General features: G+C 42.7%; 1 protein-coding gene across 1 annotated transcript in view; it reads right to left on the reverse strand.

Moving 5' to 3' along the window:
* The window catches only part of kif4 (kinesin family member 4), a 52225-nt gene that overhangs the window by 24086 nt on the left and 3851 nt on the right, over positions 1 to 24288 (reverse strand). Inside the window, exons 6-17 of the mRNA XM_037687466.1 lie at positions 23862 to 23956; positions 22333 to 22452; positions 11370 to 11545; positions 11038 to 11099; positions 10790 to 10922; positions 10521 to 10579; positions 7772 to 7877; positions 7487 to 7585; positions 2618 to 2767; positions 2229 to 2332; positions 1938 to 2082; positions 1588 to 1698 (exon numbers count right to left, since the gene is read on the reverse strand). Coding sequence (XP_037543394.1) covers positions 1588 to 1698; positions 1938 to 2082; positions 2229 to 2332; positions 2618 to 2767; positions 7487 to 7585; positions 7772 to 7877; positions 10521 to 10579; positions 10790 to 10922; positions 11038 to 11099; positions 11370 to 11545; positions 22333 to 22452; positions 23862 to 23956 — 1360 coding nt within the window. The remainder of the gene's footprint in view (positions 1 to 1587; positions 1699 to 1937; positions 2083 to 2228; positions 2333 to 2617; positions 2768 to 7486; positions 7586 to 7771; positions 7878 to 10520; positions 10580 to 10789; positions 10923 to 11037; positions 11100 to 11369; positions 11546 to 22332; positions 22453 to 23861; positions 23957 to 24288) is intronic.

Raw genomic sequence — 24288 nt, forward strand, 5'->3', positions numbered from 1 at the left:
ATGGAATGGTAAATGGACTGTACTTACATAGCGCCTTTCTATCTTATTTCAAGATACTCAAAGCGTTTTCCACTACAATCTGTGTCCTCATTTACCCGTTCATACAGCACTCTACTAGATCTCTACAAAGCTAATTGAACAAATCATTCTAAAGAGACTAATCAGAGCTTTATCACATTCATACACCGATAGGACACACATCAGAGGCTATGAGGGGTTCAGTGTCTTGCCCAGGGACACTTCGATACGTGACTGCTGGTGGATTCGAACCCCCAACTCTCGCATTGGAGGACGACTGCTCTAACCACTCAGCCACAGCCGCACAATGGTGTTCTGATCACAACGAGGATCCAAGCTCCTGTACAGTACTCACCATTCTGGAGTTTCTCCAGTCTCTCCTTGGTAAGGGTCGCTCTCCTTCGACGCTTAAAGTTTATGTAGGGGCAATATGATCTAATCACACAGGCATTGATGGCTGTATGGTAGGGAGCCATAATCTAGTCTCTCTTTTTCTGTGTGGTGCCCGTAGGTCACACCCGCTGACCGCTCCACGAGCACCAGGTTGGGACCTGCCCTTGGTTCTCAAAGCTCTGTGCCTCCCTCCTTTCGAGCCTCTGACACAGGCGGACCTCAAGTGGCTTTCATGTAAGATGGCTTGTTTGTTGGCTATTGCCTCAGCAAAGAGGGTCAGCGAGCTACATGCTCTCAGTCAGCCCCTCATGTCTCAGGTGGGGCCCTGAGGGCTCTTTTTTTACCTTGTGGCCAAACACTGCATTTGTACCAAAGGTGTTATCTCACTCTCACTGTAACCAACCGTTGAGGCTGGCACATTTTCAGCCTATGCCTGGTGAGAGGTCTGGATTATTGTGCCCGGTGAGGGCATTGGAGGCATACGTTGCAGCTACTGCCGTGATACGACATTCAGACCAGCTGTTTGTGTGTTATGGAGGCCCTAGGTTAGGCTGTCCTCTTTCCAAACAGCGCCTCTCCCACTGGATCGTGGCTGTCATTTGCCACGCCTATGCTGCAGGGCCCGGCCCCCTGCCGGTTGGCGTGAAGGCACACTCTACCAGGAGCATCTCCGCTTCCTGGGCTGCCCTGAGAGGGGTTCCGCTGGAAGCAATATGTGCTGCTGCATCATGGGCTTCCTCCAGCACGTTCACCAGATTTTACAGCGTTAACGTTGCCACCCCTCATCCCCTGGGCCAGGCCCTTCTACAAGGGTCCTCTGGGCCTCCTCAGTGAGGTGAGTGCTTAAGATTCCTTGTGACATTGTTGGTATTAGTCATTCAGTGCCATCAGCACCACGGTTCTATGAATCCCAGATGACCGCCAGAGCTTCTCTGTCAGTCACTCAGAATCCTTGCATTCCGCGAGAAGATTCTGTAGGAGCAGAGCTGTGGATGACGTCGGGCTATATAGCCTCTGATTGGTCATCCATGTCACACCTGTGACTCCGTTGGTATTATTACTCGAACAGCGTATGCGCGAAGAGAACATTCAGTGCTTTCAGCACCGCCCTCTGGTGGTCATCCGGGATTCATAGAACCGTAGTTACATACGTAACTTTCGTTTTCTACCACACACCTTTTCCTTTAGCTGCAGGACCTCCCTGTCCTTCTTGTTCTTCCACTGTCTGAATTTTTCAGAGTCGTCCCTCATCTGCTTCATAAGTTGGATTCGTTGGGTCTTCATAGACTGAGAGAACAAAGCAGATTTGCTCCATAACAAAGACTACGGACTGAAAAGTTTGACGTTATAATATTCCACACATTTAGGTAAAACTGAAAACTAGCTCAAAGTTTAACTCATATGTTGCATTTACAAAGTCTGCAGTTTTATTTTAATTGTTATAAGGTTACAGGTTTGCTCAGAAAACCAATGTGAAAACTGTTAGTTTAAATGAAATATTGCATTTTAGAAACAGTTTTGGTCACCTGTATCTCCTGCATGAGCTTGCTGACTTTCTGAGCAGATGATTCTTTGAGTTTCAGCAGTTTAGACTGATCAAAAAGTTTCCGCTTCATGTCTACGAGCTGAGCTTCAAGCTCCTGAAGTCTCTTCCTCCTCTGCTCACTGAGTCTGGATGGAGTTAATGAAGGTTGAGGAATAAAAAGGGAACTGAGAGCAGGCTTTTTAAATTACATATGAATTACATGAAACTGCTCTGATTGTATCTTATGAGCAATGTTGCTACAGGTACAGCCAGATCAAAAATATTTTCATACTTGGCCTGGTTGGTGTCTTTTTTTGCTGACTGAAGAGCTAAAATGAGTTCCTCTTTCTCCTTCTGCAGGGAATCCACTGATGACTGAAGAGCTTGGGCATTTTTCTGTAAAACATGGAGAAAATAAATATAATATCCAACAAAATGTTGCTTAGAGTTGTTTAAAAAAACAGTAGTGCCTGTTGAGAGTGTTAAAATGTATTTGTAGATTAATTTACAAAAAACACATAGGACATTGTTCACCAGTAAATTATACATAATGAACTCACTTTAACCAAAAAAGCACAAAGTAAGATATAAACATTTGTTTCTTTTATTTTAATCTAAGGTACTTGCTTTGAATTAACCACATGGCCTGTTTAATTTCAAGCCCGGTATGAATCCTCTCACCTGGTGCATCGGCTCCAGCTGACTGTCATTCTCACACATTTTCTTAACGTAGGCTTCCTTCAAACTCAACACTTTGTTGAGCTCAATCAGTTCTTTGGAGAGCTGAGCCTGCCGCAGTGCATGATGGGCCGTGAAGTTCTCTGGAGAATCCTTAAAGGAGATAAAGATTGTTAGAAATGGGATGATAAAGTAATATGTGGTTCTAAGTAGAGACCGACCAATATATCGGTAGAGTCAATAATTTAGGCCAATAGACGTTTGGGGACCTATCAGTATCTATGATAAATGTTCCATTATGCGCCAGCATAAGCGCTTTTAATTTTCTCCGCTAAAATAATGGAACCAGCCATAATCGTACAATGTATCCAGCAGAGGGCACATGAAGACTACACTTTCAAGTCATTGCCCTTAAGTTTCACTTTCACATTCAGCACAGACGAAGCAGGGGGCAATACTGTGTAGCATATTTTGCTGATCAGAGCATGACAAGTTTATTTTAACTGATCTGTAAAATAAAACAAATATAAATTATCTTCAATCCTCCAACCTGCTTGTCATTAGCTACGTGCCTCTCAAGTTAACAAGCTAACGTTTAGATAACCTAGCATAGGCTATTGCTTTGTAAAACTTTATCCAGAACAATAACTCATACACAGTCGCAGAGGTAAAATATATCTGTGTTAATAACGTTATCTTTGTCGTCCTCAGTGAAATGCACTAATTACGTCTTCTCCATATGTGACTGTTTAAATAATGAACAGAGAAGTGTGTTTCTTTGTGTAGTATGCTAAAGGCTAGATTAGCTTGGTGAGCTTCAGAGCTCCACTACAGTCATACTTTAATAACGGGTTCTCTCTTTTTCGAGCTACTTGACAGATATGTGACAGAGGTACTGTGTTGTCGATGGTTTAATCAGTGACATGAGACGTTAATTTTCTTTGACCCATCAAAATAAATGTGGTTGTAGTGAACTAGGCCTAAGGTCAGGATTTGACCTTAAGGACCTTATGGGACAGAACTTGTCATTTCATTGATTTGCATCCAGAAATACAGGTTGACCCATCCTGAGACTTTCTTTCTTGAATTAATCAAGTGAAAGAAGACTATTCTCTATTATCATTACTATTTTACAAATGTTTGATAATCAAATTGTGTTAGTTCAAACAATGTTTAAATGTTGAAGTGAACTACTCATTTTTATTAACTGTGAAACAGTAATAATGATTCTTAATCCTCATTCAAAGTGAAATCAAGTTGGAATATGTTACAGAGTAATGATTCAATTTCTTGATCATCTGTTTGAAGTGAGCAAGTGTGTAAGTTGGTCAAAGTTCAAGTTTCGGTCAACTGCAAGTTTACTGAAAAAGAAATGTCATGTTTAACTTTTACAGCAAGATACTAGAGAATTGACTCCACGAAGTCTGAGTTCTTCATAATATCTTTTGTCTGTTCTTAAACAATCTTAATCTTTTTCCTTGACTTTTCATAACACCTTACATCACAAAACACACCTCTGTTTGGTCCATTCGACCAATCAGAAAGTCCTCAAATGAACCGGAAGTGACCCTTCTTAAAAGGTGCAGCACTTCCTAGTTAACAGCAGTTCCAGAGTTCATGAAGGCTGGAATTCAGGATGCTGATGAAAGAAAAATCAAGCTGAACGAGAGAAGATCTGGGAATTATGAAATTTCTGTTCTGGATGATCTCACGACTCCCGAGGTTTAGCTGTTCTTACGGAGACGCTGAAAGAGTTGAAAGGAGAGCTCTACACCAACGCTGAAACTATCATCTGCAAAGGTAAAAGAGTCGATCTCAACCAAGCGTACCGTTGGGCCAAGCTGGAAAAGAAGGAGCGTGCTGGTTCTGGTTAGGACAGACAAATTCCCTCACACATCTCTCTCAACTTAAACTTCATTTCCCATCTTTAAAATTCTTCTATCTGCTAAAAATCATTACAGATATTTTTAGAAATGTCTGAAGCAAAGTTTTTCAAATCACCGCCGTGTGGTTAATGTCTGCTGTTCTGCTGGAAGTGAGAAAACAATCGCCGTATTGTTTACTTCCTGTAAAAACTGATTAATAAGCTGTCGTTATTTTCAATTTTTGCCAATTAATGTAAATGTGTGATGTGTTAAACTTGATTCTGTTAATAAATGACCCACTGTCGTTGGTGAGTCAAAGATAATTAACGTCTCACGTCCACATTTTATTAAATTCAGATGCACGTCATTATACAGTCCAGAAAAATGAAAGAATCCGTTTTATCTATGAATATATGACAGCATATGTTCATACTACATGGTCATTTATTAACAGAATCAAAATTTAACATCAAAACATTGTACACTTGATTATACTGATCGGCTCTGATTAATAAAACTTGGCACGTTTTACTTAATAAAAACAACAGACATTTCTGAAGATATCTGGATTGATTACTGGCAAGATAGAAGAGTTTTAAAGATGGGAAATGAAGGAGTTTAAATGTAGAGAAAATGTGGAGGAAGAAAGTGTGTTGACGAGGAATGGCACCCTTCATCCGACCCCAGCTCAGACCCGGTACACTAGGTAGTGAAGCGACTCGTTACCTTTGCAGAAGATAGGTCAGCTCCGGTACAGAGTTCCATTTCAACGCTACCTTTCAGCGTCTCCTTAGGATGGCTGAGAATCGTCCGAAGTAGTGACGGTACTCCGTTCAACAACACGCTCACCTCCCGGGTAGGTACACAGCGAGCTGTGAGTCCGTCAGAGGTTCCACTCAGATGTGGAAGGCTCCATAATCCCAACTAGACTCAGAAGACCGAGTCTGAGAAAAACTCAGAAGAACTCTTAGGAACTCCAGCCGAACTCCATCAGAACCAGAAGAACTAACGGAACTCGGAAGTGTCGACTTTTAAAGAGTTCTGCTTCTGGTCACTTTTAGGAAGTCCTGATTGGTTGAAGGAACCAACAGGGGTGTGGTTTTAGTGACGTCAGAGGGTCATTACCAGTCAAGAAAACAGCAGAAATGTTTAGGCACAGACAGAGAAATGTTTTGACGAGGTGAAAAACACTGCAGGTGCCAGTTCTCTTATTTCTGTCTGAGAGGTTTAAAAACACGACAGCTCGTTCCAATAACTTGTTTTGGACTGTCTCCGACTTTTGACCGACATCACTCTTCTCATTTCAGACAGAAGATCAAAAATGCATAATTACTTTGTAAAATAGACATTTAGCTTGATTTCTAATTTGAATGAGGATTAAAAATTCATTAATACTGTTTCACAGTTGATTTAAAATGAGTGGTTCACTTCAACATTTAAAAATGGTATGAACTAAACACACTTTTGATTATCAAGATATTGTAAAATAGTAATGATAATATAAAAAAGAGAGTGTTCTTTCAATTGATTAGTTCAGGATACAATTAGAAAGTCTCTGGATGAGCCAATTTGTAATTCTGGATTCAAATCAATGAAATAACGGTTCCTGTCCCATGAAGGTCTTCAGAGACAGGTTTGATCGGAGGCCTAGTTCACTACATTTGTTTAATTTATATTTTTGTAACACACTTGAGAACTTTATGGTGAATAGTGGAGGATAGAAAATGTGAACGCGTGTTAAAAAGACTGTTTTTATGACCAGTGCACCACTGACCTACTGTGGGACTACATGTAGCGTGGATTTTTTTCATTTCATTTAGCCTAGGGTTGAACGAGTATATAACTTTAAAACTCGACATTAACATAATAAAACCAGAGTAGAACTCAAGTATTTGATGACGTCATAGATCTCAAGATACAAAAATAAATAAATAAATAAAACAGCAAAAAAAGGTAATTATTTACAACAGAAAAGACCAACAAAACATTGGGAGCGTATATTATCCTCCTACCATTTATCATACTACAAATAAGTCACAGGAAAAACTAAACTGTTAGTTATTATTATTAAACTGCAAACGTGAAGAAAGAGAAACAAACCTAAACTGGTTCTGGTTCAATGGATTGGACCTGGTGTTACACCATACTCTGTGACCTGCAACAGTGCAACACCGCCCCCTACAGTCATATGGTGGTCACATAATATGACGTCACTACGGATACTCGATGTTAAATTTTTAACCTCGATAGATGTCCTAGCAATCGATGTGTAGATTACTCGAGTACTGTTAATGCCCTAGCGTGGATCTGATTAGCTTAGCTTCATGGTTGACAACAGCTGAACTAAAGAAACAAGTCCTGCTCAACTCGCTGTTTTCTTCGATTCTTGGGGGTGGACAAAGCTCAAAAATTTTCTGCCATTATATTAGTTATTGGCAGTTGCCTTCCCCTTCCAATATTGGTGATAGCCAAAATTTCCTTATCAGTCGGGCTCTAGTTATAAGATACAGCAAGTGATGATATCGTTGTTGTAGAGAATTAAGAAACACAGATAAGATACTGAAGTGCCCTCTGAAATTATTTAGTTACAAAATTGTCATGCTTGGTGCACATGTATCTGCTCAGTTTGAAGTCAGGTCATACTGCTCCTAAAGTGACACAGCCCTCCAGTTGGGATTAAATTGGTGCCCTTGTTCTGGCTTGCGTAAAGACTTTTGTTTAAAAGACAGTTTTACGATGTGGGGCAGACAGACTCTGCAGTTTGAAACTCCAGCTGAACTCCGTTAATCTCTAGGTTTTTATTCTTTCTTTTGTTTGATACTTTTTATGTAAACATAAATAAAATAAATCTGCCCCCCTTTTATTGTTCCCACAACAATTTGGTAGAAACAGCGGGATTTGAACCCTCGACACTGAGAGTTGACATATCTATCTATTAATTTAAACTTTTCCGTGACTGAGGGAAGACAAATATATAGAATAAAAAAGGGGTGTGTTGAAAACGTACCGATTGAGACTCAGCGGGGGAGTTTGTATCGTCACTTCTTGAAGCTTCTTCTCCTGCCACCATGGCGTTGATGGAGGCCGAGATGCCTGCGCTCTCATCCTTACAAAGAAAAAACAGTAAAGTACAAAATTACAGGAGATGAACATCTGCCACATCAGCTCAGATAAATAATCACCATGTTAAAATACAGGCAGGGGAGATACAGCATTTCCCCCCAGTTTAGTTAATTCTAGCCTCCAGTATGAATTCAGACTGACTTAATGGATAGTAATGTAAGACAAACACCTTGAGCTCCAAGATGAGGTCTTGTAGGTTCTTCAGCACCTCTACGTTCTCCTTCAGCTCCTGGTCCTCCAGCGTCTGCAGGACTTTCTGTAGATCAACTGTACATCTGGAAAAATAAACAAAAGATTGTAGTTTCAAACATGTTTGCTAGATCAACACAAACAAAACTGACAAAAACCACTGAAAACTAAATATTTGTCAAAAGGTACTGTGGCATGGCATGTGATGCGTTTTAGTAACATGTCAATTCAGATTCAAGTCTGTGCTCAGCTCAGTTATAAACTTTATATTTTTACCTCTGCATAATACACCGGACAACAAAACGCAACACTTTTATTTTTGCTTTCATTCCTCATGAGCTGAACTCAAAGATCTACGACTCACTCTCAAATATTCTTAAATTTGTGTTAGTGAGCACTTCTCCCTGAGATAATCCATCCACCTCACAGGTGTGGCATATGAAGATGCTGATTAGACAGCATGATTATTGCACAGGTGTGCCTTAGGCTGACCACAATAAAAGGCCACTCTAAAATGTGCAGTTTTATTACACAGCACAATGCCTCATATGTCGCAAGTTTTGAGGGAGTATGCAATTGGCATGTTGACTGCAGGAATGTCCACTAGAGCTGTTGCCTGGGAATTGAATGGTCATTTCTCTACCATAAGCCATTTCAGAGAATTTACCAGTACATCCAACTAGCCTCACAACCGCAGACCACATGTAACCACACCAGCCTAGACATCCAGCATCGTCACCTCCACGATCATCTGAGACCAGCCACCCAGACAGCTGCTGCAACAATCGATTTGCATAACCAAATAATTTCTGCACAAACTGTCAGAAACGTCTCAGGGAAGTCATCTTTATACTCATTCTCATCAGGGTCTCCACCTGACTGCAGTCATCGTCACAGACTTGAGTGAACAAATGCTCACATTCAATGATGTATGGCATGTTGGAGGTGTTCTCTTCACGGAGAACAGTCAGTGCAGTTACAGCATGTGCTCTCAGGCCATTGTTACCTGCAGCGTTCCCTCAGTGCAGACTGAACTTGGCAAAAAGGCCTTTTCCTACTCAGCTCCTGCAACAAGAACTGAAGTTGTTCTCCTAGATTTATTTAGGGCGTTTCAAAAACATTTGATAATGTTAATAGAAAAATCAAAGCAAATATGTTCTCGTTTTTAGTATTTCACCCTGTTTTGGTTTACGGCACCCTGATTATTGTTTTATACACTAGTTTTATTTTAACTGCATTTTTACTGTTGTTTATTGTTGTCATTGTTTACCGTTATTGTTGTCTGTACTTTATATGTTCTGTCTGGAACAGGGCTCTCTTGTAAATGAGTCCTTGTGGCTCAATGAGGCTAGCTTGTATAAATAAAAGGCTGAATGAGCGCGAGAAAAAAAAACAAACAAACAACAAAAACAGATGAATCCCAGTTTTCATGTACAGGGCAGATGGCAGACTGCATGTATGGCATCATGTGGGTGAGCTGTTTGCTGATGTCAACATTGTGAATCAAGTGGGTTATGGTGTGGACAAAGAACACCGGGGCCGTTGAGGTTGCACGTGGTCTGTAGTTGTGAGGCTGGTTGGATGTTCTGCCAAATTCTCTGAACATGGACATTCCTGCAGTCAGCATGCCAACTGCATGATCCCTCAAAACTTGCAAAATATGAGGCATTGTGCTGTGTGATAAAACTGCACATTTTAGAGTGGCCTTTTATTGTAGTCAGCCTAAGAAACATCTGTGCTGTAATCATGCTGTCTAATCAGCATCTTCACATGTCACACCTGTTAGGTGGATGGATTATCTCAGCAAAGAAGTGCTCATTAACACAGATTCACACAAAATTATAGACAATATTTGAGAAAAGGGCCTTTTGTGCACATAGAAAAAGTCTTAGATCTTTGAGTTCAGCTCATGCAGAATAGGAGCAAAAACAAAAATGTTGAGTTGATGTTCTTGTTCCATATAGAAACACTGAATCAAAGCATGTCTTAATTGCTATGAACAAATAACAGCCTTAGAGGCACAACTTGAGTTTAAACCACACTGAAAATGCCGAAGTGCAGCATATCATACAATGCTCATCAAACGTGCCCCCCCCCCCCCAACACACACACACACAGGACAAATCTGACTATACATTACAATCTGTGCAATTTTACCAAAGTTTTCTATGCTATTACACTTGCATATTTTAAACGATTACCACAAGTTATACATTGATCACTAACAGGCTAAGTTTTGAAAGCACAAAGTCCAAGTCAAAACTTCGTATTTGCTAAGGTGACTGACAAATACGCAAATAAGAAAAAAATTGTGACCAATCAGCAAAGTAGTCAATTAGAGAAATTAAACAAGACTGACAGTAAACTGATCTCTGCAATGATCCAAAACACACACACACACGTCACACACACACACGGAGGACAAATGTCCAACAGAAAAACCAAAGGGAAGTGAAAACTGAACACGTCACTCAGCTGGTAAAATCCACACATTCCCATGATTTTTTTGCCGAGTTCATACCGATCAATAATCAAACCAGAACATGGCACAGTTAGAGAAACAAACAGTCAGTGCAACAGTGAACGTTTAGAGTAGGTGAAAGGGCACAACTGAGGAATTTCTACATTTTGTGATGTAATATTCTGCCTGTAAAAAAAACAGAAGAAAAAAAGCTAAGCTTGCGTGTTTGTCCCAAACCTTTATTAGCTTTAGGTTTATAAAAACTTACGCTGCGTGGTGCCCAAGCTGTTCCAGTTTGCTCTGCAGTTTTTCATTTACTTGTTCTGTCTGGAAAATGAAACAAACATAAAAAACTATGAACAGCAGCAAACCAGAATAAAACATCAAAGTGGAGAGAAAACTATTACACATTTACAAATGTGTTCCCTTCAGCACACATGCTCCAATTATTAACTTTTGAGCAGAAGAAATATATTTTTAAAACAAAATAAAAGGCTTTTGGAAATTATGAGTAAATTGAGCTTTAGTCTGCCTCACCACGATGATCTTCTCAAACATGAGGGCCGTCTGTCCAGCTGCCTCGCTCAGCTCTCTGCTCAGCTTGTTGTTCTCGTCCTCCAGAGCGCGGTTCCTTTCCAACAGCTTGGCCGCGCTCTCAGCCGACTCGGCCCTGGAACCGAGGGACAATTTAACCAGCATGGCCTTTTTCTACGAGCATACATGCATGCCGAGTGGATGTATTTGATATCCGAAGGAATCTGGAAATGAAAAGTAAATTTTTGTACCCGGAGAGGACGGGAGCTACTCCTCCTCGGGCATGCAGCAGCATCACTTGCAGCTCCTGAACCTAAAGCAGAAAGTACTTCTGTTAGTATTACTCTACCACACACTTGAACTCTCAATTTTCACTTCATCCCCTAAATTCTTTGTTTTTATGCATTTGAAATTGGTCTTCATGCTTCGCTTTGATATACCCGGTATAAATATGAAGACATAAATATAGCAAGACAAAAACTATTTTTCCAAATAAACAAGTGAAGTATTCCCCTTTCAAGCTGAAAACCCAGAATAGCTCAAAGATCCAATACCGCTTCCCATACAATTTTCATTTTTGTACCTGCTGTCTCAGTAGTTTCATTTCAGCTGTTTTGGGGTCGATGTTAACAACAGGTTTGTTTTTAATCTTGCGAGCTCTGTCGGCATATCGCAGCGTGTTGATGGTTTCCTCCATGTTGGAGTCTGCAGGACTGACGCACGCAATCATCAGAGTGTGGCTGTTGCCTCCCAGGGAATCTGAAGACAAACACGCATGTCAAATACTAAGCATCCATTCAATAAATGTTATCATTCCTCTGGACTTTGGAGCTGAGCTTTTATTCTGTTAAAAAAATAAGGCTTTATGTAATTTGTCTTAGACAGCTAAAATAGTTAACTACTATATTAATATACTAATAATACTAATACAACTATATACAATAATATACTACTATAAATACAGGACTAGCAATTTTTTTAATCAATTATCAAAATTTCAGAAACACAAACTGCATTAAGATGCAAACAACAAGCTCATGTTATTCCACAGCTAAGTTGACTTCCTAGTGATGAAGCCGAGTACCGTAATTTCAAGACTATAAGCTGCAAATTTTTTTCCACACGCTTTGAACACCGCACCTTATACAATGCTGTGGCTAATTTAGGGATTTTTTTTTGATGGTCTAACGAGATTCATGACACCAAAACCTTTAGCCTCGTCACACCGGGCACTCACACAGCTGCCCAAAACACGTCTCTCTTGGTGGCGGGTCCTCGTGACTCAATGAGACTACCTGTATAAATAAAAAGTACTGAACACGTCACAGTGGACCAATGAAACTTGGTTTCATTGGTCCACTGTGACGATAAACTTCGTTTCACCACTCAGCTCGTTCTTTCCTCCACTACCCACAAGAGTTGCCCCGCTCGTTGTGCACCACAAAGTACTAGCCACTCAAAATGATTGTGAATCCTAAATCAAATTGTGAATTTGCCTCGACAGGAAAGTGACACTGAAAGCGACAATGAAAGAGAAACTGAGGATGTGTGATGAAGTTTTTCTGAGTCGGTTCAATTTGGACACTGAAGAAGACTTTAGTGGTTTTAGTGCACAAGAAGAATTAAGATAGTAAATAGGGGCGCAGAAAAATTTTTTTTTTTGATAAAAAAAAAAATAAAATTCTGGATTCTTAGTCCTGGCGATTCTGAATCGATTCTAAAGGCCCATAAATCGATTTTAAAATATGTTTAAGTTTAAATTTTTTCCGCTCCTACTCCCGAGCATACTGCATATCGCATTACACAATGCGATATGCATTGACACAATCTGTCATTCTATCCTCCTCAACAGACTAACCTCCATTGGCATCTCAGGTACTCCGTTAGACTGGTTCAAATCATATCTCTCTGACCGCACTCAATTCATTCAGCTCAAATCCTTTCGTTCCCAGTCTTCCCCTGTCTCCACGGGTGTCCCCCAAGGCTCTGTCCTCAGACCCCTCCTCTTCATCATTTACCTCCTTCCTCTAGGTCACATCTTCCATAAATTTGGTGTCCATTTTCACTGTTATGCTGATGACACACAGCTCTACTTGTCAACAAAACCAAACGCCACCCACCCACCCACCCTCCATCCATCCTCAACGACTGTCTCAATGAGCTAAATCACTGGTTTTCTAACAATTTCCTACAACTTAACAGTGACAAAACAGAAATCATTCTTGTCTGTACCAAAAACTCTTTCAAAATCAGAAAATCTTCTCACCCCCCTTAACAACTCTCTGCTATCCCCCTCGACTCAGGTCAAGAGTCTTGGTGTCATCCTCACACCACTCTCTCCTTCACTTCTCACATCAACAATGTCACTCGGTCTGCCTATTTCCATCTCCGAAATATTAACCGTCTCCGCCCTTCTCTCACACCCCGCTCCACAGCCATCCTTGTTCACAGTCTTGTGACTTCTCGGATTGACTACTGCAACTCCCTTCTTTATGGCCTCCCCAACAAGTCTCTCCAGAAGCTGCAATTGGTCCAGAACTCAGCTGCCCATGTCATAACTCAAACCTCCTCCTATAAACCACATCACTCCTGTCCTGCAGCAGCTCCACTGGCTCCCGGTTAAATCACGCATCGTCTTCAAAATTCTTCTTCTCACTTTCAAAGCTATCCACAACCTTGCCCCTCCGTACCTATCTGACCTCTTACACATCTCCATCCCCTCTCGCTCTCTCAGATCCTCCTCTTCACTACACCTCCATGTACCCTCTGCCCGCCTCTCCACCATGGGGAGCAGGGCCTTCACCTGCTCTGCCCATCATCTCTGGAACTCTCTACCCCCTGACTTAAGAAACACCACCTCTCTTTCTCTATTTAAGACTGCTCTGAAAACACATCTCTTTAGACTCGCTTATCCTTAACTTTGCTGTATGTACTTTATATTCTTTATGCATTTTATATTATGTATGCATTTTTTATTCTTTATGTATTTTATATTCTTTATGCAATTTATTCCTGTTGATCTTTGTTCTTACTGCAAGTGTCCTTGGGTGTCCTGAAAGGCACTTTTTAAATAAAATGATTATTATTACGTGTCCGCTGAGCCGATGTGGAGTTGGGCCGTGTAGGCCACCGTACAGCAAGCTAGTTCGCCAGCTGCCTTTATCTGAATGGAGTCTGCTAGCATGAAGCAGGGAGACAACGCGATTCAACCCGCTCCTTCGTCTTTAAAAATCATTTCAGATCCTACAATGTTCCGGGGGAAGACAGAGCTTAACAAGAGCATGGTTGTTTACAAGAAGTGTAAAATAAAATTACGGTACAGTATTTTGGAAATGCGACAAAATGCGCCCAAGATGAAAGCGAAGCAGCCAACTAGCGAGCTCTGCAACAAACTTCCAGGCTTCTCCAAAGTTTGAAAAGATTTTCCTCTCCATCTCCTGCTATATCACAAAGAATTTACGATCAGACAGCTCAGTGGAAGGTGAGGGGTTTAGTTTATTTTTAATATGCTGGAAGCAACATAAGATACTCATTCATGTAGATAAAGCTCCACACAGCTCCAGCATGCATGAAACAAAGAATAACGTGGGAGATGCTCTGATGCAGCTTCAGCTCAAAAGGTAACCGTTTTTTTCTCATATTATACTAAAACTTAAATAGACAAGTTGTACAACAAACTTAATGTAATTTGTCTTTTTAAACAGGTTGAAGAGGACAGATGAGACGCATCGCCTGGAGCCAGTTTTAAATTATACAGTTTAGATGGTTTAGAAATTACAGTTCAGAAGAGTGTTTGTGCAGGTTTGCACAGGTTTAGAAATTTTGTTAAATATGAAATATGAATTAATATGGTTAAGACTGTAAAGTCTGTATATTTCATATTAGGTTAAGTTTTGAAAATATAGCAAATGTTAGAACAATATGGTTAACAATAACTGTGAAGTCTATTTTATTTTGAGTTAAAGGTTAATGCGCTTAGGTAGGCTGAAGTTTGTTTACTTATGTATTTATACATTTAAAATTATTTGTCTGTGATGGACTGGAGACCTGTCCATGTGTCCCCCGCCTCTCGCACAGTGATGGCTGGACATGGGCACCAGTGACCCCCGTGACCCGTAAAGAAAGAAGTGGGTAAAGATGATGGATGGATGGATTATTAATTCCTAGATTTTATTTGTTTATTTTTTATTTTGTTATATAAAAGTCCAGGCAAATAAGCTAACCTAATACAAGTAATTTAAATTACAGAATGTTATGCACTCCTATATTTGTTCCTGTTTTTGGTATAAATATAAAATGATGCAAAAAGATTTGCTACAGTAAAGAACCTAAAATTATTGTTTTAAATAAATGTTCTATTTGTTTACATTGTTGTTTAATATTTTCAGCTCGTCAGTTACATAATTGAAACAAAATTTATGACCATTTCAATAGAAAAATAATTTCTGAATCGAAAATCGAATGAAAATCCTTTAAGGCTGTCGCTTAGTGGGTTTATCCTGATATGCAAAGCATCGCACTGAAAAATTTAGTCCACATCCACCTGCTGTGTGGGCCCCACCCGGTCCGTATAAATTACGTTAAGAGCGGGAAATTGGCTCCCAAAAATAGCTTTTTCTTCAGCCATTTAGGAGCCAGTGAGGCCCGACGCTTAAAGGGCTACGCCTATACTCATAGAATCTGGGGTTACAGTACGTAACCAACATTATATTTCGTATAGGCTTCACCCTTTAAGGCTGTCGCTTAGTGGGTTAAGGGCGAAGCGGATGTTGTCCTCGCCTCACTGGGTCCATACAAACACCGTATGAAGCAGAAGCATGCCTCAAAAACGTCTCGTCACTCAGCTCCCCATGTGCGTAATTACGCATTGCGTAATTATGTGTGCCATGCACAAACGCATGTTGCGTAACTATGCGTTCTGAATGCATGAACGCCCTGGAAAACTTCATCGGGGAGGGAAAAAAGCTAAAAAGAGCCATGAACCAACCGGTTTACGGCTGAACCGTATGAGCAGATTAATAATAACAACAGGAGAGCTGATTATTAATCAAAAGAACTGATTGGTAACAATAGTCATGAACTGATCAGTGACAATAGAACCAAAATAACAATCACAACTTGTGATTGATAACAACATCTCACACTGTAATGCATGCAGACAGATGTGAGTAAAACGGAGTTCCATTAAACAACAATATTCGTTCTGTAAACACTAAGGACAGAATGTGTCATGGAACGAGCCGTCACATCACGTAGATAAAAGCGAATGAATGAGCAGGGTGTTGACCACGCGGCCGCAGTGCAAAATGTCCTGCATTGCCATACCATTATGCAAAGCAGTCGAAGATGCGATACCCCTGATAGTGTGCTCTGAGGTTGACAGGAGGCTCTAAATCTGATGCTCTGTAGGCTTCAGAAATGGCCTCACACAGCCAATGTGACAAAGCGCTGGGTGGATAACGGACGACCTGCAGATGCATCTCTATAATGCACAAACAAATGTTGACGCATTGCAGCTGTGCACGCTATGTAACATGTCAACGCCTGCACCGGACAGAGGAGATGAAAAGACGCTACTTCTTCTGATCTTGATTTAAAAGAGCTTGTGATGTTTTAGGCATAAAAGCTGGGTTTGGTCTTAAATCAGCTGAGCTGCCGTCAGCCTGAATTCTAAGACATGACGGAGCGACTGAGAGGGCAGATAAAACACTCACCCTCTTAGCGGATGTTAAAACCAGCAGCAGGGCTGTTTTAAGAGACAAGAATTTACGTGGAACCTGATCCAAAAACTCAAATGGAGCTTTGATCAGGACCTGCAGGACCAGTATTAAATCCCACTGTGAAACAAGTGGGTGTGAAACAGGTCTGCGTCTCTGTACACCTTTTAGAAAACGCTTCATCGGCGGATGATTAAAACCTGTTCTGTCTCCGAAACCTTTCGTGGCAGGAAGAGATGGCTGTAGCGTACGTTTTAATCGTGCTGGACGCTAAATTTCTGTCCATCAGCTGCTGAAGAAAGGACAGCATGCCACCTAATGGACATGAGGTGGCCTCTACACCCTTCTCTGTACACCAGCGGTGAAAAGCTGTCCGCTTTGATGTGTACAGCGCTGTGGTAGATGCAGCACGTGAAAACAGAATTGTGCGCACTACATCCTGTGGGCGACCCATCCTCTCTAAGCGGATGCGTTCAGCGGCCAGACCCACAGGTGCTGGCCTATTTCTGGGTAACTCCTGGTCGCTCCTCCTGCCTGGAGGAGAGCGTCCTCCCTCCACGGTAGTTCCCACGGGCACCCCGACAGCAGGCGTTGCAGGACTGGGAACAATGGTGCGCTCACGCGTTTGGGGGGCCACCAGGAGAGCTGTCAATCCCTCCTCCTGAACTCGGTTCAAGAACCGTAAAATCAAAGGAGGTGGAGGAAACGCATACAGAAACATTTTGGGCCATGGGCTGTGGGCAAAGGCGTCCACCCCCAGCGGTGGTTCGTCTCGTGGGCTCAGAGAAACCATAATTGACACCGAGCGTTTTCTCGTGTCACAAACAGGCCCACAGCTGCTATTTCAATCTGAGTTTAAATGTTCCGTCAGAGAATGATTAAAGGTTGTTCTGTCTACGACAACTTTGAGACAAGAAGAAAAACATGGCTGCAGCATACGATAATCGTGCTGGACACCAGATTCCTGTCCATCGACTGCTGCAGAAAGGACAGCATGTCGTACAGTGGACATGAAGTGACCTCTACGCCTTTCTCTGTACAGCAGTGCTGAAAAAACTGACCACTTCATGTGAACAGTGCTGTGGTGGTTGCAGCACGTGAATCCTGAATCGTATGCACAACATCTTGAGAGAGGTCCATCCTCTCAAAAAGATCTGCACAGCGGCCAGACCACAGGTGCTGGCCTATTCTGATTAACTCCTGATCGTTCCTCCCGCCTGGAGGAGAGCGTCCTCCCTCCACGGCAGGTTCCACGAGTGCCCTGATAACCCTGATAACAAGTGACGTAGGCCTGGGAACCATGATGCGTTCACGCACTTGGGACAGAGGAGCTGTCAGTCCCTCCTCCTGAGCTCGGTTCAGAAAACCGTGATACCAGAGGGAGAGAGGAAGGTGAAAAAAGCATTACGACCACAGGCTGTGAGCAGGCACGTCCACCCAACGGTGGATCGTCCCGTGGCTCCACGATAATATAGTTGACATTGAGCGTTCTCTCGTGTTGCTACACGTCCACAAGCGCTGGCAGGATTTCTGCCGTGTCTGAGCCATAGCTCTGGGTGGAAGGTCCCAAGTCCTCGTGCCGCAAAGGACCGTCTTTGGACATCACATCCGCCCCTTGTTTGGAATACATGAGATGTACCCTACTCGAATGGAGAGCAGATTGGGTGTGCCCCACACAGCATCTGTCACAATGCAGCACACGGGTTGAGCGCATACATCTCCTGCCAGTATGTATGCAACAGTCACTGCTGTCTGTGTGAATCAAAAACCCTGATGATTCTGCAGTTCAAGGTCAGTGTTGAGTCACATTCAAAGAACCCGTGCAACACTCTAAAAACATTTAAATGAGCTGCTGTGTGGAGAACCACAGCGCCCCCACAGCTTGTTAAATGTGTGTGCCTCTGTGAAAAACTGACATGTGTGACGTAGGTCTGCTGACGGAAAAACAGCTGATATCACTCAACCGGTTCACGTGAGTTGCACTGCTGCCACCTGTCTGTACAAACTGCTCAGCAGCAGCAGGTGTCCAGATAAAGCAGAATTAGAGCAGCTCGGGCGCATAATGGAGTGTTGTTTCACACATTTCAAAAAATTGACAAATCTAGAATAAATCTCATCTTTCCAGTTCGTTGGGACCAGGAAGTGATGAGAGAGGGACCTTGCGTTTTCCTCTCCTTCTGAGACTCTAGAAATTACATTTTAGTCAGAATTTCCTGAACTTCTGTGAGAGGGGACGAGCTCTGTTCATAAATGACAGAAAACGTCACAGAGTTCCTCCACACCGGGGTTTGAGCTGTACCATCCGTCTGGAGCGCGCGCTCATTGCCCATCCGTCTGGAGCGCGCGCTCATTGCCACCCATTTATAAGTTATAAAGCGGGAACGCATTTATGCTATGAAACTCACATGCATGCTGATGTGAGCTGGTGCGCGCTGAGTGAGAAAGAAAACACGCGCGCCCCCGAGCATGCAAACGTTGTGCGTTTGCTGCGGGACGCAGCTCACCTGTGTTGTGCTCACATTGTGTGCAGCTGATCCGTGTAAACGTTCGGGGAGCGGGTGCGCGTATGAGCCGACGTGCCCTGAAGAGTCGTGTGTGCGCGCCCTCATTCATGCGACGCCTTAAGCCAGGATTGCCGCGGGAGCGCGCGTTGGCACTGGTGCGGTCAGGAAGCAGCGCGCGGCATCGGTGGGGCGAGGTTACCACTGGCTCGGTCTGCAGAAACACGTTCATTCTTGGCTGCGAATCACGTGAACTTTTGAGTGATTCCACGAGCTGCAGTATTAATTAAGAAAACCTTCTACGAGGATGAAGGAGCAGAGCCGCTGTGAGGCTTGTGAAACTGCTGACGCCGCGGGAGCGCGCGTTTGACATCACTGCGATGAAAAACGTGTGTCGCTCCTGCCGAGAGCGAGATACGTTACTGGGCTCGTATCGCGGTCTCACGTTAACGTTGACGTGAACGGCAGGCGCTGAGAGCTGCGTGCGCGCTTTCATGACACAGAGCGCATATTGGCACCGCTGACAGTGAATGAAAACAACCTTAAAAAGGCTCATTCGTGATGAGTGTGTGTGATGGGGCCGCTTGTCAGATAATCCATGCTGACAGCCTAGCTAAAGGACACTTCATCATAAAATGACGTTTATTTCACATAGTGTCATCAACACACCTCCAGCAAACTGACACCTGGTTATCCTCCCTTGAGCTCTGTTTGTTGTTCTGGAGGGGCCCCCTGTTGGCGAAGTCCGGGAAAAAAGTGAACTTCCGGATGCCGGGGACGTCTGACGGGAGGGGCTGGCATAGCAGAGCTGGGGAGGCGTTGTGCAGCCGTGGAGCATCTTGAAATGATCTCTCGCTGATGAAAAGAGGACCTCCAACAAGCTCCTGCAGCTCTCCTGAGAGGAAGGTGGAGTGACGAGCCAGGAGAGCCTCTGGGACCTCGTTCTCCGGCTGCGACGCGGGGCGGCAGACAGCAAAAGAGGCGCACCGGTTGGGGATGACGTCAGCTGCCCTGTAGACAGAGCGTACTGCAGGGGCCGACAGCGTCGTTAGCAAGCAGCCGCTACGAGAGCGAAGCGAGCCGAAGGTCAGAGGGGCCCACCGTCTCTTCCCGCCTCTGAACGTGTACGCCAACAGTGTAACGTGTTGTTCGCTGCAGCCGTGTGGAACACATGCTGGTGAGCTCAGTTGGAGAGCGGCGTCACCGTCTCGGTTACGCTAACCGGAGGCACGGGACGCTGGTCCACCTCGACATCTTGCTCCAATGAAGCCTCCGTCAGGCTTGACTCCAGGGGGCACTGAGGGACTTTCCGCTCAGTGAACCCCTGCTCTGGAGATGGGTGCGGACTGTGGAGACCGGCTCCCCCAATCTACCAGGAAAAAACTGTCTGTGGCCTCGCCCGTAGGACATCCTGTTGGGAAAACGAGGCCAGATGGATCAAGACAATGAGCCAGAATGGAACCTAGTAGAAACAACCTTCCCGCCGGATCATCCAAACTGGCGGGAAAGGCGTGGGATGTAAAAAAGGGTCCCTTCATGTCAGCTGCCTCCTGGGTTACGCCGGGCAACCCCTGAGGGCGCCGTCGGCCATGAGCGGTGTGATCGCCGATGAGAAACGAGGTGGGATGGGATGAGCATTCACTCAGCCCCCCTCCACTGACACGACGCTCTCCAGGAGGGAATGAGCAGCGGGGGGCTGCAGCTGAGCGCCGCCTGTCCCGGAGGAACCATCCGATTCGCTCCGAGGGTCGGCGATAAGAGGAAAATTACAAGATGGCGTTGTCCAGAGTAGCGACCTGTCACTGAGAAATATTCCTCGGCGCTTACCTTGAAACAAGACTGCTCGTCAGCTTCTCCACGGGGAGGAGAACTCACCGGACGACCGGAGGTCGACTGCCGGGCCAAGCATTCTTAACAAAGGTTGGTCATCTGCACAACTTTCCTTCTTCGTTCTTCTGACAGTGCTATTAGCTCGCTGAAGAAAAAAATGGGAGCCGATTTCCCGCTCTTAACGTAATTTATACGGACCGGGTGGGGCCCACACAGCAGGTGAGCGTGGACTAAATTTTTCAGTGCGATGCTTTGCACATCGGGATAAACCCACTAAGCGAGAGCCTTAAAGGGCGAAGCCTATACGAAATAGAACTTCACCAGCTTTTAAAGACACAATCGACTTGCCACAGTCTGCCACCTTCGTTCTGCTTGCTGCTTGGAACAACCGTCAAATCAGCTTCGTTTTTCTGCACCGTCATGGTGAAATGCAGCTAATTTCACCATTGAAGTGCATTTATTAAGTAAAAGTTCAACTGAGACATCTTTATAAGTCGAGCAAACAAATAATTGCTTTAGGTGCTTTTCTTGTTAAATTTCGATGAAACAAAGTGTTCCTCCAATTTTTTTCCTCCGTCTGCGTGCTCTTGGTAGCACTAAAGCAACGAATACTTCTGAAATACAGCTGATTTGACCGTTAAAAGTCCTTTTATTAAGCAAACGTTACACTGAGACACACCTTAAAAAAAAAATAAAGTCAAGCAAACAATTGTTTTAAGGGGTTTATCTTGTTAAAATTTCAAAGAAACGCACAGCGACTCGTCCCTCTGCACGTGCACGTTTCTGCGAATCGGGTTTTGAAATGCAGCTGTTTTGAACGTCAAATTGCATTTATCAAGGAAAAGTTATTAGACTGAGATACATCTTTTCTATAATTCTGAGCAAACAATTGTTTTTATGTGTTAATCTTGTTAAATTCTTGTTAAAGTCGTCCCGTGCACACTCCCGCCATTTGGCAGCCAACTGATTTTTGGCACAACACCGGCCCACGTTTCCGGGTTGTCAGAGGTGACACGTAACAAAAGTGACGCGTCAGTGGTGATGCATAATAGCATAATAGATGCGACGTATATGGCGAAGTGACATATGTATGGATTTTCCCACTTCATTACATATTTGGATTAATGCAACGTATAGGGTGGAGCGATGTGTATGGCAGAAAATATGGTAATTAAAAGTAAAAAATTTTTTTTTGTGTAAATCTCCCATGTTACAATGTGGGCACTTGCAACTTATAGACAAGTGCAGCCTATATGTACGCCCCCTCCCCCCCCCACTTAAATTTAGTGGGTGTGTCTTATATTCAGGTGCGCTCAATAGTCCATAAATTACTGCATTTTTTAATCTGTTTTACATTAAGCAGACAAAAACTAAAACCAAGTCAGAATTCTGTGCTTGTAACATTTTCATTGGTCGAAACAGAACTGCTGCTAGACAAAGTCAGGTTCCTGTTTAGCACTGAAACGTTTGAGTTGCCAACACTAAAATCCACGTGTACCTTGAAGCAGGCGGGTGAGCTTTGAGTCTCTGTAAGGAACAAAGGTGTGTTTCTTGCTTTCGTCTCCCAAAGCGCTGATCACATTACCCAGAGATAAAAGACCCCGATTGATGCTGATGCCTGCAGATAAACAACAGCATCATAAGATACGTGGTCACGTTAAAAATAAATTTTTTGTACACAAAGATATTTCATTCAGCAGCTGTCAAAAGTTCAGGCCTCACTTGTGAAAATAAATAAGTGCTGTTAATAGTTGACAATAAAACATGGGAATTTTCTAAAGTTATAAAGCTGTATAAGAAATTCCAACTATGTTTTCTTTTTATTTTTTATTACTTTAACAAATAAAGTTTTAAATAAAAAAAATACAGGGTTCCTACACGTTTTAATTATAAAATTCCATACTTTTCCCAGACACGTTTTTAAAATATCTGGATTTTTTTAATTCTTTTCCTCCACTGAAATATTTATAAATCTCCGGTGAATGTTTATAATGTGGATCCAACATTTTTCAGTCAGGTCATCTGGACAGTTTCTTTTTTTGTGCTGAAACGTTTCGCCTTCGATCCAGAAGGCTTCATCAGTCAAGGAAACACAACAAAACTGATTATTCCCCCAACAGCTTACTCCAAAGTGGAACAAACCAGTTCTGCCTGTGATAAGATGGTCTCTTTGGTACGCCCCCTCCTCCATTGCCGGCCCTCTTCCTTGTTGACAGTCTTGTCAAACTGGTTTGTTCCACTTTGGAGTAAGCTGTTGGGGGAAGAATCAGTTTTGTAGCGTTTCCTTGACTGATGAAGCCTTCCGGACCGAAGGTGAAACGTTTCAGCACAAAAAAAGAAACTGTCCAGATGACCTGACTGAAAAATGTTGCATTGTATACCTGGATTATTGAGCATGGACTTTGTTGTTTATAATGTGGAGCTTTAATTAATAAAAAAAAAAATAGTAAAAACTACAAACACCTTTGCATGCTTTACGGCTGGACCTTAAGTCAGAAAAAACCATATCCTGTATTTGTAACTTCTGGATAATAATGTGCAGGTATATTGGCACATACTGTGTGGGATGCTAATTAACCGGGGTTTGCCTAAATGCAGCACTTGGTTCCCAGAAGGCCGAACAGACTTGACATTTATCTTTTGTTTGTAATATATGTAAAATTTGATCTGTTGGGAAATTAAGAACAGTAAAAAGAAGTCTGGAAACTCTGACTCTTACTACTTTGTATTTATCTTCCTGGATTATTGAGCATGCATCAGCACATCTGGAAACGCGTTTCTCCATTCACCGTTTGCTTTTTTCCGTTACTTATCCACATCTGGAAAATACTAAAACTAAGCCTTTCAAGACTGAGTAGGAACCCTTAAAATATGAAGACGGGCTGACATCCATTGTGGCACATATGAGAGCTCATAAATATTGTTAAAAACAGACAGTAGATTTTGTTATACATTCAATTTCTTAAAAACTCAATGCCATAACTGTTCAAAATTAAACTTTTAATCTTTTATACTAAATGTGGTTACCTTCTTTCAAACGATCTCCCTCTGCTTTAGTTTTCTTTTGTCTCTCTGAACCAGCCAGATCCACGAGGTGCAGCTTTGAAACAATTGAATCCGCTCTGCAACAGACGCAGATATTCAACTCGTCATAAAAAGATTTGATGTTCAAGGCCTGAACACATTACACACCATAACCCAGGAACAGGGAAAATATCACACAAAGATGTAGGGGTGCACCGATTGCAGTTTTCTTGCCGATCACAGATTTCTACAAAGACTGACCTGCCGATTCCGATTTTGGCCAATACTGATTTTGTTTTATAAGCGACACTGTCAGGTGTCACAATACACCTTCAATTTTCCAATATTATTTTATTGAAAAACGTACCTTTGAACAATATTCTAGAAAGAATACAAACTTGTTCTAACTGGTCATGAGGTAGTGCTCTGA

Source organism: Nematolebias whitei, chromosome 14 (assembly GCF_014905685.2).
Source record: "Nematolebias whitei isolate Nwh7 chromosome 14, NemWhi1, whole genome shotgun sequence".
Classification (NCBI taxonomy): Eukaryota; Metazoa; Chordata; class Actinopteri; order Cyprinodontiformes; family Rivulidae; genus Nematolebias; species Nematolebias whitei.